The sequence below is a fragment of the Bactrocera neohumeralis genome, chromosome 6 (assembly GCF_024586455.1).
Source record: "Bactrocera neohumeralis isolate Rockhampton chromosome 6, APGP_CSIRO_Bneo_wtdbg2-racon-allhic-juicebox.fasta_v2, whole genome shotgun sequence".
NCBI classification, from domain to species: Eukaryota; Metazoa; Arthropoda; class Insecta; order Diptera; family Tephritidae; genus Bactrocera; species Bactrocera neohumeralis.
In genome coordinates this window covers 40,682,282-40,703,214 of record NC_065923.1, presented here as the reverse complement: position 1 = coordinate 40,703,214, position 20,933 = coordinate 40,682,282, and the positions used below count along the sequence as shown (strand labels likewise).

Sequence of the window (20,933 nt, the reverse complement as noted above, 5' to 3'; positions counted from 1 at the left end):
GTTTAGAAATAATTCTCTTTTGATTCTTCAAAAATTTCAATAACTTTTATTCGCTACTTTTTTACTCATTTCATTTTTATACAATTAATGGTGGACGAAGTGGGCAACAGGAGCAGCAAAAACCGATTTTACAACTGAAGTAGCATGAACCACAGGCACCACGGGAGCAACTACAGACTTCACGACTGGAACATGATGAACCACGGGGGCGGAGTAAGTCTTCACAACTGGAACGACTGGAGCAACGGTCTTAACTACCGGAACTACAGGAGCGGAGTAAGTCTTCACAACTGGAGCAACATGAACCACTGGAGCCACAGCTTTCACAACAGGTGTAACAATATGCGCATTATTGTGCACTTGGGTGATGCTCTGGTGGGAGGTGGCAGATGGAACAGTGTGAACTACGGCACCCACTTTGGCCACAACGGGTTGAGCGATGAAACCGGGAGCAGCGGTGGCGATGGCGAAGAGGTGGCGAAGGTAATCTGAAATAAAAAGGGAGTATTATTGTACAATATATTTCTATTCAATAAATTGGTGGTCTTACGTATTTGAACATGTTGCTGTCGGTAATGTTGTGGTGCCGGTTGCTACTGTTTAAAGTGTGAAAACGGATTGGTGATATCTCAATAAATGTTTGTGCTATTTATAGTACCGAAAAGTAATCGGAGTTGCGTTTTAGATTATTCAATTGCGTTGACTGGAGCAATGAACTTGAACTTTAAATTTGCAAAACAAATTTGAAAATCAACAATATGCAATTACTTAAATGTCAGCAAATGCAGACTAATGAAGAGACCAGCGTTAAATACAAAACTGGTTCACTTCTTGTAAGTTTTATGTTTGAATTGAATTGATTGAATACGGGTATATTGAATTTTCATTCAATAATTAACAAAGCTGTACTCGTTTCAGATTTATAAATTGAAACTTCTGGTTAATGATTTTTAATATAATCACAGTGCAGAAAGCCTTTTGAAATAATGACTTGACCAAATTTTAAAACTCTAACGTCATTTGAATACTGAGCATAATTACTCTCTTATAGTATAGCAGCACCAGTTTGATAGATCCTATTAATTATTTTACGTTAACAATTTACTGCAGTCCAAATAAAGTTTTCTAACATTGAGTTGTATTACTTCAATATTTAGTGATATACCCTACATAGGATTGTGCGCTGGGTTTGGGACCCGCCACGTAAAAAACGCACCCAATGGAAAAGAATAACAAGCCTCGGATGAGAGACCTCCCTTTTGATGACGACCATGGCAAACGAATTAAGGACTACATTTTGACGGCATGCACCTGAAATATCCGGTCCCTTAATTGGGAAGGTGCCGCTGCCCAGCTGGTCGATGTCTTCGTGAAAGTTCCCCAAATGATAACGATGGAGCAGACGTTGCATTGCCCGACCATGAAGAAGTTCGAATAGCAATCAGCCATCTGAAGAACAACAAAGCGGCAGGGCCGATGGATTGCCGGTCGAGCTATTCAAACACGGCGGCGAAGAACTGATAAGGAGCATGCATCAGCTTCTTTGTAAAATATGGCCGGAAGAGAGTAAGCCCAACTATTGAAATTTAAGTGTGGTCTGCCCAATCCACAAGAAGGGAGACCTCACCACCAACGCAAACTGGATAAGCCCCCTCAATATCGCGTATAAGGTCCTATCGAACGTATTGTGTGAAAAATTAAAGCCCACCGTCAAAAAACTGATTGGATCATATCAGTGTGGCTTTAGACCTGGCAAATCAACAACTGACCAGATATTCACAATGCGCAAAATTTTGGAAAAAACCCGTGAAAAGAGAATCGACAAACACCATCTCTTCGTCGATTTCAAAGCTGCCTTTGACAGCACGAAAAGGTGCTGCCTTTATGCCGCGATGTCTGAATTTTGTATCCCCGCAAAACTAATACCGCTGTGTAAGCTGACGTTGAGCAATACCAAAAGCTCCGTTAGGATCGGGAAGGACCGCTCCGAGCCGTTCGATACCAAACAAGGTTTCTGACAAGGCGACTCTCTTTCGTGTGACTTCTTCAACCTTCTTCTGGAAGACAAAATATCTCCTGTCATCAAACAAGCAGTCGTCGCACTCGCGACTAGGCACCCACGTCACTGTTGACAGTCACAACTTCGAAGTCGTAGATAATTTCGTCTATATTGAAACCAGCATCAACACCAACAACAACGTCAGCCTCGAAATCCAACCCAGTATATCTCTTACCAACAGGAGCTACTTCGGACTAAGTAGGCAATTGAGAAGTAAAGTCCTCTCTCGACGAAGAAAAACAAAAGTCACTCATTATTCCCGTCCTGCTATATGGTGCAGAGGCATGGACAATGACAACAACTGATGAGTCGTCTTTGCAAGTTTTCGAGAGAAAAGTTCTACGAAAGATTATGGCCCTTTGCGCGTTGGCCACGGCAAATATCGCATTCGATGGAACGATGGAGCTCTATGAGATATGCGACGACATTGACATTGTATTGACAGCGGCTACGCTGGTTAGGTCATGTCGTCCGAGTAGACGAAAACACTCCAGCTCTGAAAGTATTCGACGCAGTACCCGCCGGGGGAAGCAGAGGAAGAAGAAGACCTCCACTGCGTTGTAAGGACCAGGTGGAGAAGGACCTGGATTTGGTTCGAATCTCCAATTGGCGCCACCTTGCGAAAATCTGTTGTTAACTCGGCTATAAGCGCGTAAGCGGTTTCTACGATAGTAAAGAAGAAGGATATAACAAAAGAATAATAATTCAGATATGCTATAGTAACTAAATTTGGAGCTTGTACCCTGGCAAGTTGATTGCCGATCTTCTCCGCTCTTGATATTATTCGATAAATGGCGGGTTCCAACAATTATAATATTAGTTGTTTTCATATCAGAAATATGCTTGGGGTTATGACAGTATGTTGAGGTATATAATGCCGATATACATTGTAATAAAAAAGTAGCCGGGAAATGTAAATAGAAAGCAAGATATTTAAATATTCATAAATATTTATTGCGACGCCTTCAAAATAATCCTCACCAGATCTAATACACTTATGCCAACGACTTTTCTAGTCCTCGAAACACTTTTCAAAAGCACTTTTTGGTATAGCCTTCAGCTCCTTCAGCGAATTTTGTTTTATCTCTTCGATCGACTGAAAACGGATTCCGCGGAGCAACACTTTCAGTTTGGGAAACAAGAAAAAATCACATGGCTCCAAATCTTGTGAATACGGTGGTTGATCGATATCGTATTCACTGCGTTTTTGGTTTTAAATTCGGTCACAATCGTGGCTGGATATGATGGTTCATTATCATCGTGTAAAATCCATGAATTGTTCTTCCACAATTCCAGCCGTTTTCAACGGTTGTTCTCACGCAAACGCTTCAATATGACTGTAGACTTGTCTGCATGTAAAACTTACAAATCCATGCTCTCCATGAATGTGGGATCGGAATTCGCACGACCAATCCAAAGGGACCTTTTTACGTTAATCTTTAAAACAAACATCAGCCTTTTCGAGACGAGTCATGCAAGAACGCGTTTCATACCTAAAATATCGACCAAAACCATTCCAATGGACTCGCGAGAGATGTCGAGCTCTTTTGCCATCTCTCTAACACTTGCGTGGCGATTTTTAAGCGCTATATCCTTCACTTTTTTAATAAAAGTAATTATTTTCATCAGTTGAAGAGGTCCAAAGTTGTCCAAAACAAGGCATGTCATCCACAACATCTCGACCGTTTTTAAAGACTTTGTACCACTCGTAGGCTTGTGTTTTTGATAAAGCTGGCTTATCATAAGCCTTTTCCAAAATTCGCAACTTTTTCGGACTCAAAAATTGATTAGAAATATAAAATTTGAGACAAATTTTTGGTTCGATATTTTTGTCGCTTGTAAAAATCGCAACGCACTTCTGAGGTGTACGGACTTAAGCAGCTGCTGCAAACAAACTGGTTGACAGATCACAGTCATATTTGGCGTAGAAATCACACTTAGCAAGATATTTATTGAAATACAATTAACCGAAATTTAATTACATTTTTGAATGTTTGATGCAAGAGGGCTTATATTGATATGAAAACTACCAAATGGGTAAGAATTTTGAACAAAGTCTTTTATTTTTAGTTCTTATTATGTTCCAACACTTGTTTGTCTAACGTTCCTTGTTTGTCACTCAGGATGATAACCTGCAGGATTCCATTTGTTTAATTAAGTACTTCATAGTTTTCAAACAGTATATAGGCGAGTGAAGGTTTTTTAATTTCCTTTAAACTCAGGATATCTAATAATATATGTATTACTCCAAGTTAAGTCAATATTTTATAATTCTGAAAAAATTATAAAAGACGAAGGGATTTCATAGATTAAAATCTTATATATTTATGCAACAACTTTAAGATCACAGTATAATTAGTGATGAACAAAGTGAGCGACAGGGGCTGCAAGAACTGTCTTCACAACAGGAGCAGCATGAACTACTGGCACCACGGGGGCAACAACTGACTTCACAACCGGAACATGATGAACCACCGGGGCGGAGTAAGTCTTCACTACTGGAACTACGGGAGCAGCATGAACCACGGGGACGACTGGAGCAACAGTTTTGACTACTGGAACCACAGGAGCAGAGTAGGTCTTCACAACTGGAGCAACATGCACCACTGGAGCCACAGCTTTCACAACAGGTGTAACAATATGCGCATTATTGTGCACTTGGGTGATGCTCTGGTGGGAAGTGGCAGATGGAACGGTGTGTACAACGGCACCTACTTTGGCTACAACGGGTTGAGCGATGAAACCGGGAGCAGCGGTGGCGAATGCGAAGAGAGCGGCTAAGGTAATCTATGTTTGAAAGATTGATTATAATCACATTTCTTAGTCCACAAATAATTATAACTTACATATTTGAACATTTTGCTCGTTTGGTGTTTGTAACTGTTTACAGCAAGGCAACTCTGCGGAAACTGATATCTTTCAATGTTTCTCGCAGCATATTTATAAGAAATATTTCGCAACTACAAAATATGAAAAATTTAGTAAGCAGCTTACTAAATATTATATTCATTTCTTTTTTGATTATTTTCAACGGTATATTTGCTTAAGTTTGTTGCAAATATCAATGCTTGCATGGCCGGCATTGAACTTGAAAATTTTTACTAGACAAACATTAAGCAACCACAAACAACCAGTTTTTGCGTTGTGCTGTTTTGTGCAACATTATTCTGAGCAATAATCCAACGTGATTGGCAGCGCATGCGCGTCAGACGCTACACCCTTTTCAAAGCCTATTAGCAGCAAGTCGCGGCCTCAGCAGTGCCCATATGTAAAAAGAGTAAACAAAAAAGAGATGTGAATATCGGAGCATAGAATAAGAAAACACTTATTGACAGTGATGGATTATCAAGCAGAACATGCTCTAGACGAACCTTAGGCGCCCACAATTCGAGATATTTTTATGCCAAACTTTTTGAGAAATACAAGGTTAATTGTGTGTTAAAAACAAGTTCGTTGTTATCGAAATAAAAATAGTATTCGGTTTATAAAAATAGCATCAATATATCAGTTGAGGAAAATCAATAAAGTTCATTGCAATTACAGGCAGTTCCAAAAATAAATTCTCGGGTCTTTGGCCACTTCTTTCATTCGTTTATGGATTGTATTAAAGCATCAAGTTTAATACAAATCAAGAGGTCACTTAAATTTGTTTGTTTGAAGAACTGATTTGTTGGATTCACTGCTCTCTAAAGCTTGACAAGTCGCAAACAGCTACTGTTTCCAGTTTGGTTGTTAGGTAACTGTCGAAATGTGGCTCTAGAAAGGGAAAATTATTTATGAAGATACTCAGCGTTTCGGGGTTGAGCTATGGAATTTTAAGCTCCCTTGGCAGCGCAGTGTAACTAACATTAAAGAGAAGCTATTCAGATACATTTTCCGACAACATTTTCTGTGCAAATTATTGCTTTTAATTATATGGTATATGAAAGTGTAAAAATTACTAATGAAGTGTTTATATTTGTATGCACTGACCAAGCATTTTTAGCATGAGTGCCCCTTAGTCGCAATAGAAATGTTAGTGACCTAAACAGGTTGGTGAATTATTGTAGTGTCAAATCAATGTCACATTGCCAATTATTATTCTCTTGGATTTCATACTGATTTGCACACTATAAATTTCGCACGAATTCAATGGTAAATTATCAGTTAGATTCCATATCTCAAACTATACAACAGCAGCAACATGTTCAAATACGTAAGACCACGAAGTGATTAAGTTAGGATAAAATATAAAATTATGTTCAAAATCATTCCAGATTACCTTCGCCGCTCTCTTCGCCATCGCCACCGCTGCTCCTGGTTTCATCGCTCAACCTGTTGTGGCCAAAGTCGGTGCCGTTGTACACACCGTTCCATCTGCCACCTCCCACCAGAGCATCACTCAAGTGCACAATAATGCGCATATTGTTACACCTGTTGTGAAAGCTGTAGCTCCAGTGGTTCATGTTGCTCCGGTTGTGAAGACCTACTCTGCTCCTGTGGTTCCAGTAGTCAAGACTGTTGCTCCAGTCGTCCCCGTGGTTAATGCTGCTCCCGTAGTTCCAGTAGTGAAGACTTACTCCGCCCCGGTGGTTCATCATGTTCCGGTTGTGAAGTCTGTTGTTGCGCCCGTCGTACCAGTGGTTCATGCTGCTCCAGTCGCCCACATTGTTCACCATTAATACAACTGCATACCCGATAAAAAAATGTCTGAATAAATGTTATTGTAATTTTAGAAACCCATAAGAAAACTTATTTCTTATCTATAATATGGTAAAAATTCATATCTGCCTGATCTTTTAACAGAGAAGAATGAGTAGTTCCTGAGGGTGTCATTCAATTCCAATTAGAAATTAAACTGTCAAATATAACAAATAGGAATTGATATATTAGAAAAATATATCGGAAATAATTTGAGCAAATAACTCCGTTACGCTTAGTAAATTTAATACCAGCGTTTTCTCGGTCCTAGCGCACCACAGCAAGATCCGCACCCAAATCTTTGAAATTGGCAATCAGGAGCCAAGTATTAAATAACTGACATCTTGACCAAACAGTTCGAACGAGGCATTCCAATAAATTTTCAAATGTTAAAAAACTTACCAAACCTCAATGTAAATATCTACTACTTTGTTTTTTTTATAAATACCATGAACTTTTTGAAATGTCTCGATCTTGGTAAACGAGTCTTTGGCTCTGAGAAGACTGGAGGAATGTGCGAAATCGAACTATTGACATGCTCACTAAATACGGTCCAAAAATTAAGCTGAAATTTGATATAACGGATCATAATAGGAAGGTAATATATTAGGCGAAAAGTAGGCGTAGGTTAAGTTTAATGAATATATCTCACAAACCCATAAAGCCGTATCCACCAAACGTAGTCGAAAAACGTCACTTCAAAATTGTCTTTAAAATTAGTTTCACAGTAAGGATGTTACGGTAGATTTGCATGTGTGTTGGTGTAAAAATTACATTTTATATTTGTACATAAAACATACTACTTCATCTAATTCAACTAAATCTAATACTTTAACACCATGAATAGGGGCAAACTCGGAAAATTTTGAAAATTTGGTCAGGAACCACTGCCATCATACTAACAAGTCTCGCCTGATCTGGTTTGTTAAGTGCTTGTATCGCACTTCAACGTGATTTCCATCGTATATATCGGTCATATAGATATCGTACGATATTAAGAAAACAAATTATATTGGGCGTGCTGTAGGTTTGACCCGAAAATGATTACATTTCCCATAAGTATATGTTGAATTCAAATAGTTCCTACCGTTTAGTATATTCTATGCTAAATTGTAAGATTATAAAAAAGACATGCTTCGGTCTGGACGACCTTCGACCTCTTCAACTGACTAAAATATTAAAAAAGTGAAGCATATGGTGCTTGAAAATAGGCAGGCAAATGACATCGCTCGCGAGTCCGTTCTTGCTCCATCGACTCGATAAAGCTGATTTTTTTTTTTTCATAAAGAGTTCCGTAAACAGGTCTCTTTGGACACCCTTCATCGTGCGAATACCAATTCCAAATTCATAGGAAACATGCCAATGAGGCATGAGTTTATGAGTTTGATATGCCGCTCAAAAATCAATATGATGCCATTGTTTTTTTCGATATTCGTGGTTTGGTACATCATGAACTTGTTCCGGAGAGACAGTCGGTCAATAAAGAGTTCTATTTGGACGTATTGAGGCGTTTGCGCGAGAACATCCGTCAGGGACGAAAATGTGGAAAAACAATTCATGGATTTTACACGATCATAATACACCTTGCATCGAGCCACGATTGTGACCGAATCTAAAGCCAAAAGGGCATTGAATACTAACAATCAACTTCCATATTCACAAAATTTGGCTCCGTGTGCTTCGAGTACTGGAAAAATCGTTGGCATTAGTGAATTTTATCTGATGGGGATTACTTTGATGGCGACAAAAAAAAAATATTGATGAATATACAGGGTAGTAGTTAGTAGGGTCTCTTATAAAAAATGAGCTTCGTAGCTGAATCGACGGCGGGATTGTAATATTTCATGATTTTTGAACAATGCCTTATTGAGGGCATAAAACCAATAAATATTTTACCATTTGCTAACCTCACAGTGTCTATGCGTTTTTACCTAAGTTCAATATGATACATAAATTCTAAATCAAGATATTGCCTAGAGTCGTCATATTTATTATTATAATATAACAAGCTTATATCTAACCCCAAAGGTTTGAGACAACTGATTTTACAACTGGAGCTGCATGAACCACTGGCACCACGGGAGCAACAACCGACTTCACAACTGGAACATGATGAACCACCGGGGCGGAGTAGGTCTTCACAACTGGAACTACGGGAGCAGCATGAACTACAGGGACTACTGGAGCAACCGTCTTCACTACTGGAACGACAGGAGCGGAGTAGGTCTTCACAACCGGAGCAACATGAACCACTGGAGCCACAGCTTTCACAACAGGTGTAACAATGTGCGCATTATTGTGCACTTGGGTGATGCTCTGGTGGGAGGTGGCAGATGGAACGGTGTGTACAACGGCACCTACTTTGGCCACAACGGGTTGAGCGATGAAACCGGGAGCAGCGGTGGCGATGGCGAAGAGAGCGGCGAATGTGATCTGAAATGGAATTGTAACATTATTGTACAACTTTTTTTTAGCAAGACCAGTTATTGGGCTTACGTATTTGAACATGATGCTGCTGTTTTGGGTAATGCTTGTGGTGCTTTACAGTTTGAAATGTGGAAGCTAACTGATAAGTTTCTAATGAATTTGTGCGAAATTTATATTACGAGATAATAAAGATCGAACACAGTTGAGTAGCAGAATTAGGTATTCGCATTGCACTTGAACTTAGATTTTGCACAAGAGACCCAAACAACATATAAAGAATATCATCACTCCCGAAATAAAAAATTAACTATTTTTTCAGTAGCACCAAAGTCAAATATAAAGTCAATATAAAGGTCAATTTAATTTTATATTGAATTATCTTTTCAGGAGTTATAATTGAATATGCGTTTGAATTGAATATAAGTGATTTTTATTTGCCTGAAAGGCAACAGGTTATTTAATTAGCGCCACCAAATATCCATTCAACAGCCTGACATCAAGCACTACTCCACGATGGCTTAATGCAATAACACCGTTAATTAAGTACGCATAGTCGGTTTGAAATTCGGCATCGCTAATGACATGGCAAGTTTTCTTGACTTCCAATTGAATTTACTGACAAGGACACAATATTGCTGTTGATATGTTAGTAGCAAACAAGTTTCCTAAATTATTTATTTCATGCAAGTACTTGCAATAAGAATTACAACAATACTTGGGTTACTTCTCATTGTTGATACCTCTAATAAGAAAATCGCACCACTTTTTCTATGGTCGAAATACACTCATAATTATTTGCACTTCGCAAATGTTACTCCTGGCAAATCGTGCATTAAACTATAAATTTTGCTCAAACTGTTAAATTAGCATCAATCAGACTTTAGAGTTCACAACAGCATCAACAGAACTGCAAACCTAGCAACATGTTCAAATACGTAAGTTTATTACATTGTAGCTACACCATGCTCAATAAATGTACATTCAAACTGAAATTATACTCTTTAAAATAGATCACTTTTGTCGCACTCTTCGCCATCGCCACCGCCGCTCCAGGTTTCATCGCTCAACCCGTTGTGGCCAAAGTAGGTGCCGTTGTACACACCGTTCCATCTGCCACCTCACACCAGAGCATCACCCAAGTGCACAATAATGCGCATATTGTTACACCTGTTGTGAAAGCCGTGGCGCCTGTGGTTCATGTTGCTCCAGTTGTGAAGACCTACTCAGCTCCTGTGGTTCCAGTTGTGAAGCCTGTGGCACCAGTGGTCCCAGTAGTGAAGACCTACTCGGCTCCTGTGGTTCCAGTTATCAAGACATACTCCGCTCCTCTGGTACATCACGTTCCAGTTGTTAAATCAGTTTTAGCTGCTCCAGTTGCACACATAGTTCATCATTAAAAAATTTTATTGACAATTTAAATAAAAAAGTCTGAATCGAAAAATATTATTTTTGAATTTCCGTGTCTTTGGCGTCACAAATGGGCATTTTATTTCTAAGTTTCTGGTAACTTGCTGAAAATACTTTTTTAAGTAAATAATTGGAAAATATTTAAGGATATTTGCGAAATTGTACAGTTGTTTAATGTAACCCGACTAGTCTCATCGCTTCCTTGGACCAGTCAGCCCCTTCAAAGATTGCTGAAACAAGGGATGTTAAAATATCACTCAGGATACTACAAAGTAACTTTGAGTCAGTAGTTTCAGTATAATTTATTTAAAAGATTACTTCATGAATGAAACAAAAACGCATTGTTATCGCTATTATAAGCAAAAACGTAAGCGTTATTTAGATCATGACATTAGTTAATCGCCTATTTTTAACAGTAGCGAGGTCTAATGTGGCATGAATCCGAACATTTTGTACTCTCGCAATTTGCAAGGATCAAAGCCATAGAAATGCTTCAGGTATTTCCTAAACTGTTGCGAAAGAATTCTAAATTCATTGTTCGACGAAATTGCGAATGGATTACAATCAAAATTATATTTTATTAACTTATGTATAGTATGAGTCTTATGGTATAGTAGTATACTGTGTCTGCCAGAATAGCAAAATGAGACTCCTGACTAACAGAGTCACTAAATTACGATTGTGACAATTAGAGACATGAGACAATCGTGACAAGCAGAATACCGGCATTAGATTTATTTAATATCATTACTAAATCATGCTTGACCGGAATATAATATTAATATTATGATCAAAGATATCTCACAATTTTACATATTCAAAGATATATTGGTATAAAGCCAACCGGATGTTTGCAACTCTTATCTAATTCATATCAACGACTTTATATAAAATATAAGAGATCTAAGGATATTTCAACCCGATTCCATTTTTGGTATTACGACATGTCATTAGTAGTAATAAAGGCTCCCTTAATTTTATCAAGAAGACTCACAGATTGACCCATCTATGTGGTATAAAGTCAAGCGGATGTTGAAAAATCCGTTTAATAAGAAAATATGGACTAGGGGATTTTATCTTTTTAACACTTGATTACACACTGTTATTCGAAAGCGTTTACTAATGAATTGCGTTAAGATTCTTATAAAGTCAACTAAAAGTTCGGAAATATTTACATACATATAGTATATTAGATATGTAACAGGTGGCGCAAAAATTACTTTCCGATGTTTTTTGGAAAATGAAAAACTTTTTTAAAAAATGAAAAACTTTGATTCTGCTTGTGGATTATTTTTATTTGGTATTTTAAATATTTTTACATCAAGTCGTGAATATGATATCATGTAAATGGTTGATTGTCATTTGAGCTCTTTTTATGGCATTTTCCATCACTTTGGCCAGAACTTCCGGCGATAGGTCCTCACATTCTTGACGGATATTGTCTTTAAGAGCTGCAAGAGTCTGAGGCTTGTTGACATAAACCCGCGACTTCAAAAAGCCGCACAAAAATAAGTCTGGAGCGGTCAAATCAGGCGACCTTGCTGGTCAGTGCAAATCGCCAAAAAGGGAGATTAGGTGCCCATGCAAATGCATCCTTCAGCATATCGGTTGTGGCACGCAGTGTAGCGTACCACTGTTTATTTACGTGTATTTCGCATGTGTTTACTACACAATTGTCAAAACAGAACTGACATTAGAGGTCAATTGCAAAATTTATAGCATCTTCTGATCATCTTCTGACTTTTGCGCAAAGGGGATAGTACGAGTATATACTGCATATAAGGGGACTAAGGGAAGCATCCACACGATTTTGCCAGTTTTTGACACAAGGGCATGCTCACAACACTAAAACATTCTCCCCGAATTTCAGTACCAGGCCGACAAATTAACTGATATGTTCGGTAGCAACTTAAGCCTGGGTCAAAAATTTGGTATCTGGCTCCAATCCTTAGCGAGATAGATATAGGGTTATGCACATATAAATGATCTGTATGACGAGAAAAGTTGAAATCAGGGTCACTGTCTGTCTGTTCGTCCGTGCAAACTGTAACTTGAGTAGAAATTGAGATATCTTAATAAAACTTTATATGCGCGTTTCTTAGCAAAAAAGTAAGGACAAATTCGTAGATGGGCATAATCGGACTACTGCCAGGTATGGGAAGGCATTAAAGGAGCTGGAGTCGTAATTAAGTGAAATCGCATAATTCGAGACCCGCGCGACCGAGTTCACCCAAATTTGGTTCGTAACATTCCCCTGACATTTTTATGTTACAGTGTGAAAATGTCTTACCTACTTCTCATATTACACACTTTTAAATTCCATTTGAAACTTTTCTCTTTCCAGTATACAAATGAAGAAACAATTAACATACCAGTATGTCCCGCTACTGAGATTCCCTGCTTCAAATAACAGACGGACAACTAGTCACGTGGAATTCAACTCGCCTCTTCTGATCAGTTGTATATGTATATCTTCTTCTTCTTCTTAATTGGCGTAGACACCGCTTACGCAATTATAGCCGAGTTAACAACAGCGCGCCAGTCGTTTCTTCTTTTCGCTACGTTGCGCCGATTGGATATTCCAAGCAAAGCCAGGTCCTTCTCCACTTGGTCCTTCCAACGGAGTGGAGGTCTTCCTCTTCCTCTGCTTCAGAGCTGGAGTGTTTTCGTCCATTCGGACAACATGACCTAGCCAGCGTAGCCGCTGTCTTTTAATTCGCTGAACTATGTCAATGTCGTCGTATATCTCGTACAGCTCATCGTTCCATCGAATGCGATATTCGCCGTGGCCAACGCGCAAAGGCCCATAAATCTTTCGCAGAACTTTTCTCTCGAAAACTCGCAACGTCGACTCATCAGTTGTTGACATCGTCCAAGCCTCTGCACCATATAGCAGGACGGGAATTATGAGCGACTTATAGAGTTGGGCTTTTGTTCGTCGAGAGAGGACTTTACTTTTCAATTGCCTACTCAGTCCGAAGTAGCACCTGTTGGCAAGAGCAATCCTGCGTAGGATTTCCAGGCTGACATTGTTGGTGGTGTTAATACTGGTTCCTAAATAGACGAAATTATCTACAACTTCAAAGTTATGACTGTCAACAGTGACGTGAGTGCCAAGTAGCGAGTGCGACGACTGTTTGTTTGATGACAGGAGATATTTCGTCTTGCCCTTGTTCACTGCCAGACCCGTTTGTTTTGCTTCCTTGTCTAGTCTGGAGAAAGCAGAACTAACGGCGCGGGTGTTAAGGCCGATGATATCAATATCATCAGCATACGCCAGCAGCTGTACACTCTTATAAAAGATGGTACCTTCTCTACTAAGTTCTGCAGCTCGAACTATTTTCTCCAGAAGGAGGTTGAAGAAATCGCACGATAGGGAATCACCTTGTCTGAAACCTCGTTTGGTATCGAACGGCTCGGAGAGGTCCTTCCCGATTCTGACGGAGCTCTTCGTGTTGCTCAACGTCAGTTTACACAGCCGTATTAGTTTTGCGGGGATACCAAATTCAGACATCGCGGCATAGAGGCAGTTCCTTTTCGTGCTGTCGAAAGCAGCTTTGAAATCGACGAAGAGGTGGTGTGTGTCGATTCTCCTTTCACGGATCTTTTCCAAGATTTGGCGCATGGTGAATATCTGGTCGGTTGTTGATTTTCCAGGTCTAAAGCCACACTGATAAGGTCCAATCAGTTTGTTGACGGTGGGCTTTAATCTTTCACTCAATACGCTCGATAGAACCTTATATGCGATGTTGAGGAGGCTAATCCCACGGTAGTTGGCGCAGATTGTGGGGTCTCCTTTTTTATGGATTGGGCATAGCACACTTAAATTCCAATCGTTGGGCATGCTTTTGTCCGACCATATTTTACAAAGAAGCTGATGCATGCTCCCTATTAGTTCTTCGCCGCCGTGTTTGAATAGCTCGGCCGGTAGTCCGTCGGCCCCCGCCGCTTTGTTGTTCTTCAGGCGGGTAATTGCTATTCGAACTTCTTCATGGTCGGGCAATGGGACGTCTGCTCCATCATCATCGATTGGGGAATCGGGTTCGCCTTCTCCTGGCGTTGTGCATTCTTGCCATTCAGCAGGCTGGAGAAGTGTTCCCTCCATAATTTAAGTATGCTCTGGGCATCGGTCACTAGATCACCTTTGGGGGTTCTACAAGAGTATGCTCCGGTCTTGAAACCTTCTGTAAGCCGCCGCATTTTTTCGTAGAATTTTCGAGCATTACCCCTGTCGGCCAGCTTATCAAGCTCTTCATACTCACGCATTTCGGCCTCTTTCTTTTTCTGTCTGCAGATGCGTCTCGCTTCCCTCTTCAATTCTCGGTATCTATCCCATCCCGCACGTGTTGTGGTCGATCGTAACGTTGCGAGGTAGGCAGCCTGTTTTCTCCCCGCTGCGGCGCGGCACTCCTCGTCGTACCAGTTGTTCTTTTGCACTTTCCGAAAACCAAGGGTTTCGGATGCAGCTGTACGTAAGGAGTTTGAAATGCCGTCCCACAGTTAATAATTGTTGATGAGTGCTCTCAGAGAGCAAGTGCAAGCCGAGTAGAAAAACGTTTGGCAGTCTGTTGTGATTGCAGCTTTTCGACGTCGAACCTTCCTTGTGTTTGTTGGCGTGCGTTTTTTGCTGCACAGAGGCGGGTGCGAATCTTGGCTGCAACAAGATAGTGGTCCGAGTCGATGTTACGACCTCGGAGCGCACGCACATCTAAAACACTGGAGACGTGTCTTCCGTCTATCACAACATGATCGATCTGGTTGGTAGTTTTTCGATCCGGAGACAGCCAGGTAGCTTGATGAATTTTTTGTGCTGGAATCTAGTACTACAGATAACCATATTTCGGGCCCCGGCGAAGTCGATCACCCTCAACCCATTTGGGGATGTTTCCTCATGGAGGCTGAATTTACCGACCGTAGTGCCAAAGATACCTTCTTTGCCCACCCTGGCGTTCAAGTCGCCAAGCACGATTTTGACATCGTAGCGGGGGCATCTCTCATAAGCACTCATAAAAGGCATCTTTGGTCACATCGTCCTTCTCATCCGTCGGAACGTGGGCGCAGATCAGCGATATGTTGAAGAACCTCGCTTTGATGCGGATTCTGGCTAGACGTTCATTCACCGGAGTGAATGATAGTACTCAACGACGGAGTCTCCACCACGAATCCCACACAAACTTTTTATATGGCCACTAGTAAATGCCACAAGGACCTACTCGTCTGTGTCCTTGTCCCGTCCATCGCATTTCTTGGACGGCGGTGATGTCAGCTTTTATTTTCACGAGGACATCAACCAGCTGGGCAGCGGCACCTTCCCAATTAAGGGACCGGACATTCCAGGTGCATGCCCTGATATCGTTATCCTTATTTCGTTTGCCATGTTTGTCGCTTTTCATTGGGATAGGCTTTTTACGTGGCGGGTCCCAAACCCAGCGCACAACCCTATGCAGGGGATGTTTCGCCTTCTCACTTTAGCTCACCTTCGAACGGATGTTCTCAGGCTACCCAGAGGATACTTGGCCAAAGACCGGAAGTCGTGAGCTGCTTGAGTCATATGTAAAAGAATCGTTTCTGGCCACTCCCAAGTGAATGGCGATCAGAGAACTTCTACACATGACCACATCCTATATGTATATATATGCTTATAATAGCTATCATAATATCTATTATATAATATCTGTCAAGTCATCAACGAAGTGTGTGGTCTGGTCCCTTCGTGTTGGCCAAATCTGGATGCTTCTGATCGATCGCCTACTTCAAGCGGTCCAGTTGTTCGCGGTAGATGGTAGAGTTAAGCGTCTGGCCATGTGGGAGCAGCTCATAGTACATGACTCCCTTCCAATCCCACTAAACACACAGCAAAACCTTCCTGGCCGTCAATACCGGCTTGGCCACTGTTTGGGACGATTCACCGGCCTTCGACCACGACCGTTTTCGCTTGATATTGTCGTATGTGATCCATTTTTCGTCGCCAGTCACCATCCGCTTCAAAAATGGGTCGAGTTTGTTCCGTTTCAGCAACATATCGCAGGCGTTGATTCGTCCAGAAGGTTGTTTTGCGTCATATTATATGGCACCCAAACATCAAGCATTTTTATGTATCCAGCCTTCTGCAGATAGTTTAAAAAAGTTTGATCACTAACTCCCATCTTTTGGGCGATGTCACAAGATGCCACTAGCCGGTATAACTCGATGTTTTCCGTGATTGGATCGGTATTCGTCGTCACAGGTCTTACGCCGGCCGGCTTATCCATGGTGTCGTTTTCATCCGCTCTGAATCGTCGAAACCATTCCTCCGCATTTTGAAGTGATAGAGTACCATCCCCCAAAACACCATTAATCTCACGGAATGTTTCTCTAGCGGATTTGCCTTTAACGAAGGAAAACTTTAAAATAGCGAGAATTTTGGTGTTAGTGAAATCCATGTTTACAAATTAACATATAACTGTTGAATGCAATATCCAAACTAATCATGCATAGCGTCGTTTTGTAGGTTATGTCAAGACCTTTCAAAGATATATAGTATTGCCAGATACGAGCTCTGTAACGCTTTATACAGAGCCGCGAAATTCAAAAGACAAAAAGACCGAAGGGAAATATTTGACAACCTAATATTCTATACATATAATATCCTCGAATTTAGTAGTTTCGGCAAAGATAAGCCTTTGATAGACTTTTACATCCAAATAAACGCATTCAAATAATGTGTAGTTTTGCTGCAGGGTGTATGTGCATACTCGTAAGTAAGCTGTGCTTTTTCGAGATCCACAACACCAAAAAAGCGAAGCGAACTCAGTACTCAGACATGAAATATTTTGTCTACATGAATGTGAGTGAGCTAAGTACATTTACTACTTGAATTCCCCAACCGCTCACAAGCCAATTTCGTTACGTTTATTTTGGTGTTTCGTTAAATTTGGGAAACTTGAAGCTAACCAAAACACATTGCGGTTTTTGTATGCACAACCGAAGTAGTAAAGCAACAGCAACAATGTTGCTGGACAACACGCAACATTTGATATTCAAGTTCAATGCGAACATGTCTCATGCGATCATTTATGTATATTACATATGCCCACAGCGGTCGACGTACAAGTGTACCACACAGTACTCTCCGCGTAATTGAATTCTGAAATGAAATATTTCTCACGGATTAATTTAATTTGGTTTCATTTTAGTTTTGGTGTGGATAAAGCCATGCTTTTATAAAACTCTAGCATTTACAGAAATTCCTCAGTTTTTCAAGTTTGTAAATAAAGCGTTTTACAACTGGAAGTTAGTGCTAAAGAATTTTAGTACATTTTACCTTCGTTTTTTTTAAAAAATTGCTCCCCAGATTACGCTCTGACGCAAACCTGTGTTTCATAACCCAAAATAAAAATTTGTTAAACCATATTTGAGGATACAAAACATAACAAAATCCAATTGAAGTGAACATGATAGGCGTGATTAGATGGCTGATCCCTCAGCATGGTGATGTTAGATAGAGTTCTTGAATTCCGATTGGACAGTGCCCAGTTAGAACTCCTATAATCTTATAATGCTGCCTTGCTGGGGACGAATTGTTTTTTAGACCTCCCACGATTTAACCTGGGCCAGAAAGACCTTGAACTGCACACCTGGTTGTAGTTGACCTACGCTTGTTAAGCTAGTGTCAGGCCCAACAATCCAGTTGTGATCCACAAACAGCAAACGGAGATCTTACCCGTTCCAACACCACAGTTATTGTGACTGAAGTTCATGTTCGAGCAAGGTCATCAGCCTTACAATTCCCTGTAAATTTAATAACTCGACAAACTTGTTGAAAAATGTGGCAATGACAAAGCCTTTACGAACTTTAAATATTATCAAGTGAGGTAAAGCGTTATCCGAGCACCATTTAATTGATAATCTAGTATGAAGCCAGAAGACGTTCTTTTACATATGGCTCAAGCAGCTCACGACTTCCGGTCTTAGACCAAGTATACTCTGGGTAGCCAAAGAACATCCATTTGAAGGCGAGATAAAGTGAGAGGGCGACCATCCCTCCTAAGCGTTGTGCGCTGTGTTTGGGACCCGCCACATAAAAAATGTACCCAATGAAAAGAACAAAACAGCTTCGGATGAGAGACCCCTTTGATAACGACCACTTCAAACGTACAAATTATTACGATTTAAGGGTATGCACGTGGAATATCAGGTCTCCTAATTGAAAAGGTGTCGCTGACCAGCTGTTTAATGTCCTCGTTAGAGTAACCCTGACATCACCGCCGCCCAAGAAGTGCGATGGACGGGAAAAGGACTGAGACGAGTAGGTCCTATGTGGCATTTACTATAATGGCTATATAAAGAGCTCAAATTCGTTATGGGATTCGTGATGGGAGATAGACTCCGTCGCCGAGTACTAGTACTCTCTCCGGTGGATGAACGTCTAGCCACAAAATCAAAGCGACATCTTCAACATGTCGCTGATTTGCGCACACACCCCGACGGAAGAAAAGGACGATGTGACCATAGATGTCTTCTATGAGCGCTTGGAGGGCGCCTATGAGAGCTGTTTCCGCCACGATGTCAAAATCGTGCTTGGCGACTTTAACGTCAAGGTGGGCAAAAAAGGTATATCTGGCACAACGGTCGATAAATTCAGGCTCCACAAGTAAACATCCCCAAATTGGTTGAGGCTGATCGACTTCGCCGGAGCCCGAAATATGGTTACCTGTAGTACCGGTTTCTACGCCAATAAAGAAGAGGAAGTAATTTGCCACAGGAAAAAAGTACTTATGGTCCGTTACGAAAATAGATAATAACGATGTCCAAAGATATATCAATGATGGTTTCAACATAGCCAAAACCTTACTTCTTTATCCTACCAATGAAATTGGAATTGACAAGTCTGTTGCTTTATCTTTTTTTTTCTTTAATAAGACTAATCAATACTAAAGGTCTTGTCCTGACGTAATAATGGCCTTCAGTAGCCTCTGAAAGGGACGGACACTAAGTTTTGTCATTGCTTATTTTACTTGGTTACTCCAGCAGAGACACGGTCTACATATCTCTACGTCTTTTACCATCGATACTCGTTTCGAAAATATTTTTCGCTAGAACGTCATCAGCGCAGGCGCTGCTAGTTAGTCCCACAAAATCGGCCCTGCTGTATATGCCAATATTACATTTAAAAAGAAAATTTTAAGATGGTGACAGCTATCAAATTGGCTTCACCTTAGTCAACTTTTGTCATACTCATTAGTTCCTACAGCTCACTTCTACTATTAGTCAAGTAAAACGTGTTCAATATTCTAACTTTTACCTACAACACCTATAATAAAATAAGATGAAATTGATATTTCCGTAAGCACTTTGATTGCCTATTATTTACTATTTTCGTTTCTCTCGAAATAAAACTTGTTTGGGCATAAATAATCTTTATTCCAGGTATTCACACATTTTTACCGCTTAAATAATTCAATAATATTCGTTTCGTAAACTTCCTTCTACTAACTACTAAAGCAATCCACATTCACTAATACTCAGTACACTTAGTTAATAATATCAACAATACAATTCATATATATATATTTACAACTAACTACCAAGAATAGGAAATACAACAAGCTATTGTTAAACGCCGAATTCTCGCGAACAACTCAGCTCATGCATATTGCACAAGCGCACACTTAAATACGTTTAAATATAGATAGTTTATATACACCAGTTCGCATTAGTCATATATTCCAACCCACATACAGCGCATGCGCCCTTCACTCAGGCACATAGACGGGACTAATATCCAGCACCTCGTGCCGCTCGTCCAAACGTTCGTTTCGCGCCAACGTGCGATTCACATCCAACGGTTCCACATAGCCCAACGAACGGCCCATGGGCGCCAATACGAGATGCGCATGCGTTTGCGATGAACCCTGATAGGAGACCACCGAAGGCGCCGCGTCGATCACAATACCCGCCGCCGCAACACGCTCCACCGGCTGAGCCAGGCAATGGTAATGGAAAACCACGCAGCTGAGGAAAAGCGCGACAAATGTGGAAAACTGCAAGAAAAATGTTCGTGTGCGTGTGTGAAAATGTGAATGGCAATTGCAACAGCAAAACAGATTGGCTAAACCCCGTTTACAGTTATACAGTTGTACTTACGTGCTTCATGTTTACGTGCTCGAACAATTCCAATTCTTCAAAACGCTCGATGCTTAGCGCGCACTGCTGAAATGACGGTTGACTAGGAAAGCGCAATGCCGCGGACAGACTGACTGGCTGACTGATCGCTGGGTTGATGGTTCGCCAGCCGCTTGGCTCACAGACTGACTAACTTGGCTGAGCGCATGAGCGCGGTGAGTGGGTACTTAGCGAGCCGGGCGACGCTGCCATAAAG

General features: G+C 40.7%; 5 protein-coding genes and 1 pseudogene across 5 annotated transcripts; 2 read left to right on the top strand and 4 right to left on the bottom strand.

Annotated features, from left to right (window-relative positions):
* Nucleotides 1-84: 84 nt before the first annotated feature.
* Nucleotides 85-562, bottom strand: LOC126762882 (A-kinase anchor protein 14-like; annotated as a pseudogene).
* Nucleotides 563-4,414: 3,852 nt separating this feature from the next.
* LOC126762875 (A-kinase anchor protein 14-like) lies at nucleotides 4,415-4,917 on the bottom strand. Its single transcript, XM_050479920.1, has 2 exons — nucleotides 4,906-4,917; nucleotides 4,415-4,846 (listed from the first exon to the last, which is right to left on the bottom strand). The coding sequence occupies exons 1-2, from the start codon at nucleotides 4,915-4,917 to the stop codon at nucleotides 4,415-4,417; spliced, it is 444 nt and encodes a 147-aa protein (XP_050335877.1).
* A 1,226-nt stretch (nucleotides 4,918-6,143) lies between these two features.
* LOC126762876 (A-kinase anchor protein 14-like) lies at nucleotides 6,144-6,777 on the top strand. The gene is made up of 2 exons (XM_050479921.1): nucleotides 6,144-6,254; nucleotides 6,316-6,777. The coding sequence occupies exons 1-2, from the start codon at nucleotides 6,243-6,245 to the stop codon at nucleotides 6,718-6,720; spliced, it is 417 nt and encodes a 138-aa protein (XP_050335878.1). The 5' UTR covers nucleotides 6,144-6,242; the 3' UTR covers nucleotides 6,721-6,777.
* Nucleotides 6,778-8,755: 1,978 nt separating this feature from the next.
* Nucleotides 8,756-9,335, bottom strand: LOC126761928 (cuticle protein LPCP-23-like). Its single transcript, XM_050478361.1, has 2 exons — nucleotides 9,236-9,335; nucleotides 8,756-9,172 (listed from the first exon to the last, which is right to left on the bottom strand). The coding sequence occupies exons 1-2, from the start codon at nucleotides 9,245-9,247 to the stop codon at nucleotides 8,756-8,758; spliced, it is 429 nt and encodes a 142-aa protein (XP_050334318.1). The 5' UTR covers nucleotides 9,248-9,335.
* A 754-nt stretch (nucleotides 9,336-10,089) lies between these two features.
* LOC126762884 (uncharacterized) lies at nucleotides 10,090-10,563 on the top strand. Its single transcript, XM_050479930.1, has 2 exons — nucleotides 10,090-10,101; nucleotides 10,177-10,563. Exons 1-2 carry the CDS (start codon nucleotides 10,090-10,092, stop codon nucleotides 10,561-10,563), a joined length of 399 nt encoding a protein of 132 aa, XP_050335887.1.
* A 9,388-nt stretch (nucleotides 10,564-19,951) lies between these two features.
* On the bottom strand, nucleotides 19,952-20,912 carry LOC126762898 (uncharacterized). Its single transcript, XM_050479944.1, has 2 exons — nucleotides 20,699-20,912; nucleotides 19,952-20,595 (listed from the first exon to the last, which is right to left on the bottom strand). The coding sequence occupies exons 1-2, from the start codon at nucleotides 20,705-20,707 to the stop codon at nucleotides 20,308-20,310; spliced, it is 297 nt and encodes a 98-aa protein (XP_050335901.1). The 5' UTR covers nucleotides 20,708-20,912; the 3' UTR covers nucleotides 19,952-20,307.
* Between the last annotated feature and the right edge of the window lie 21 nt (nucleotides 20,913-20,933).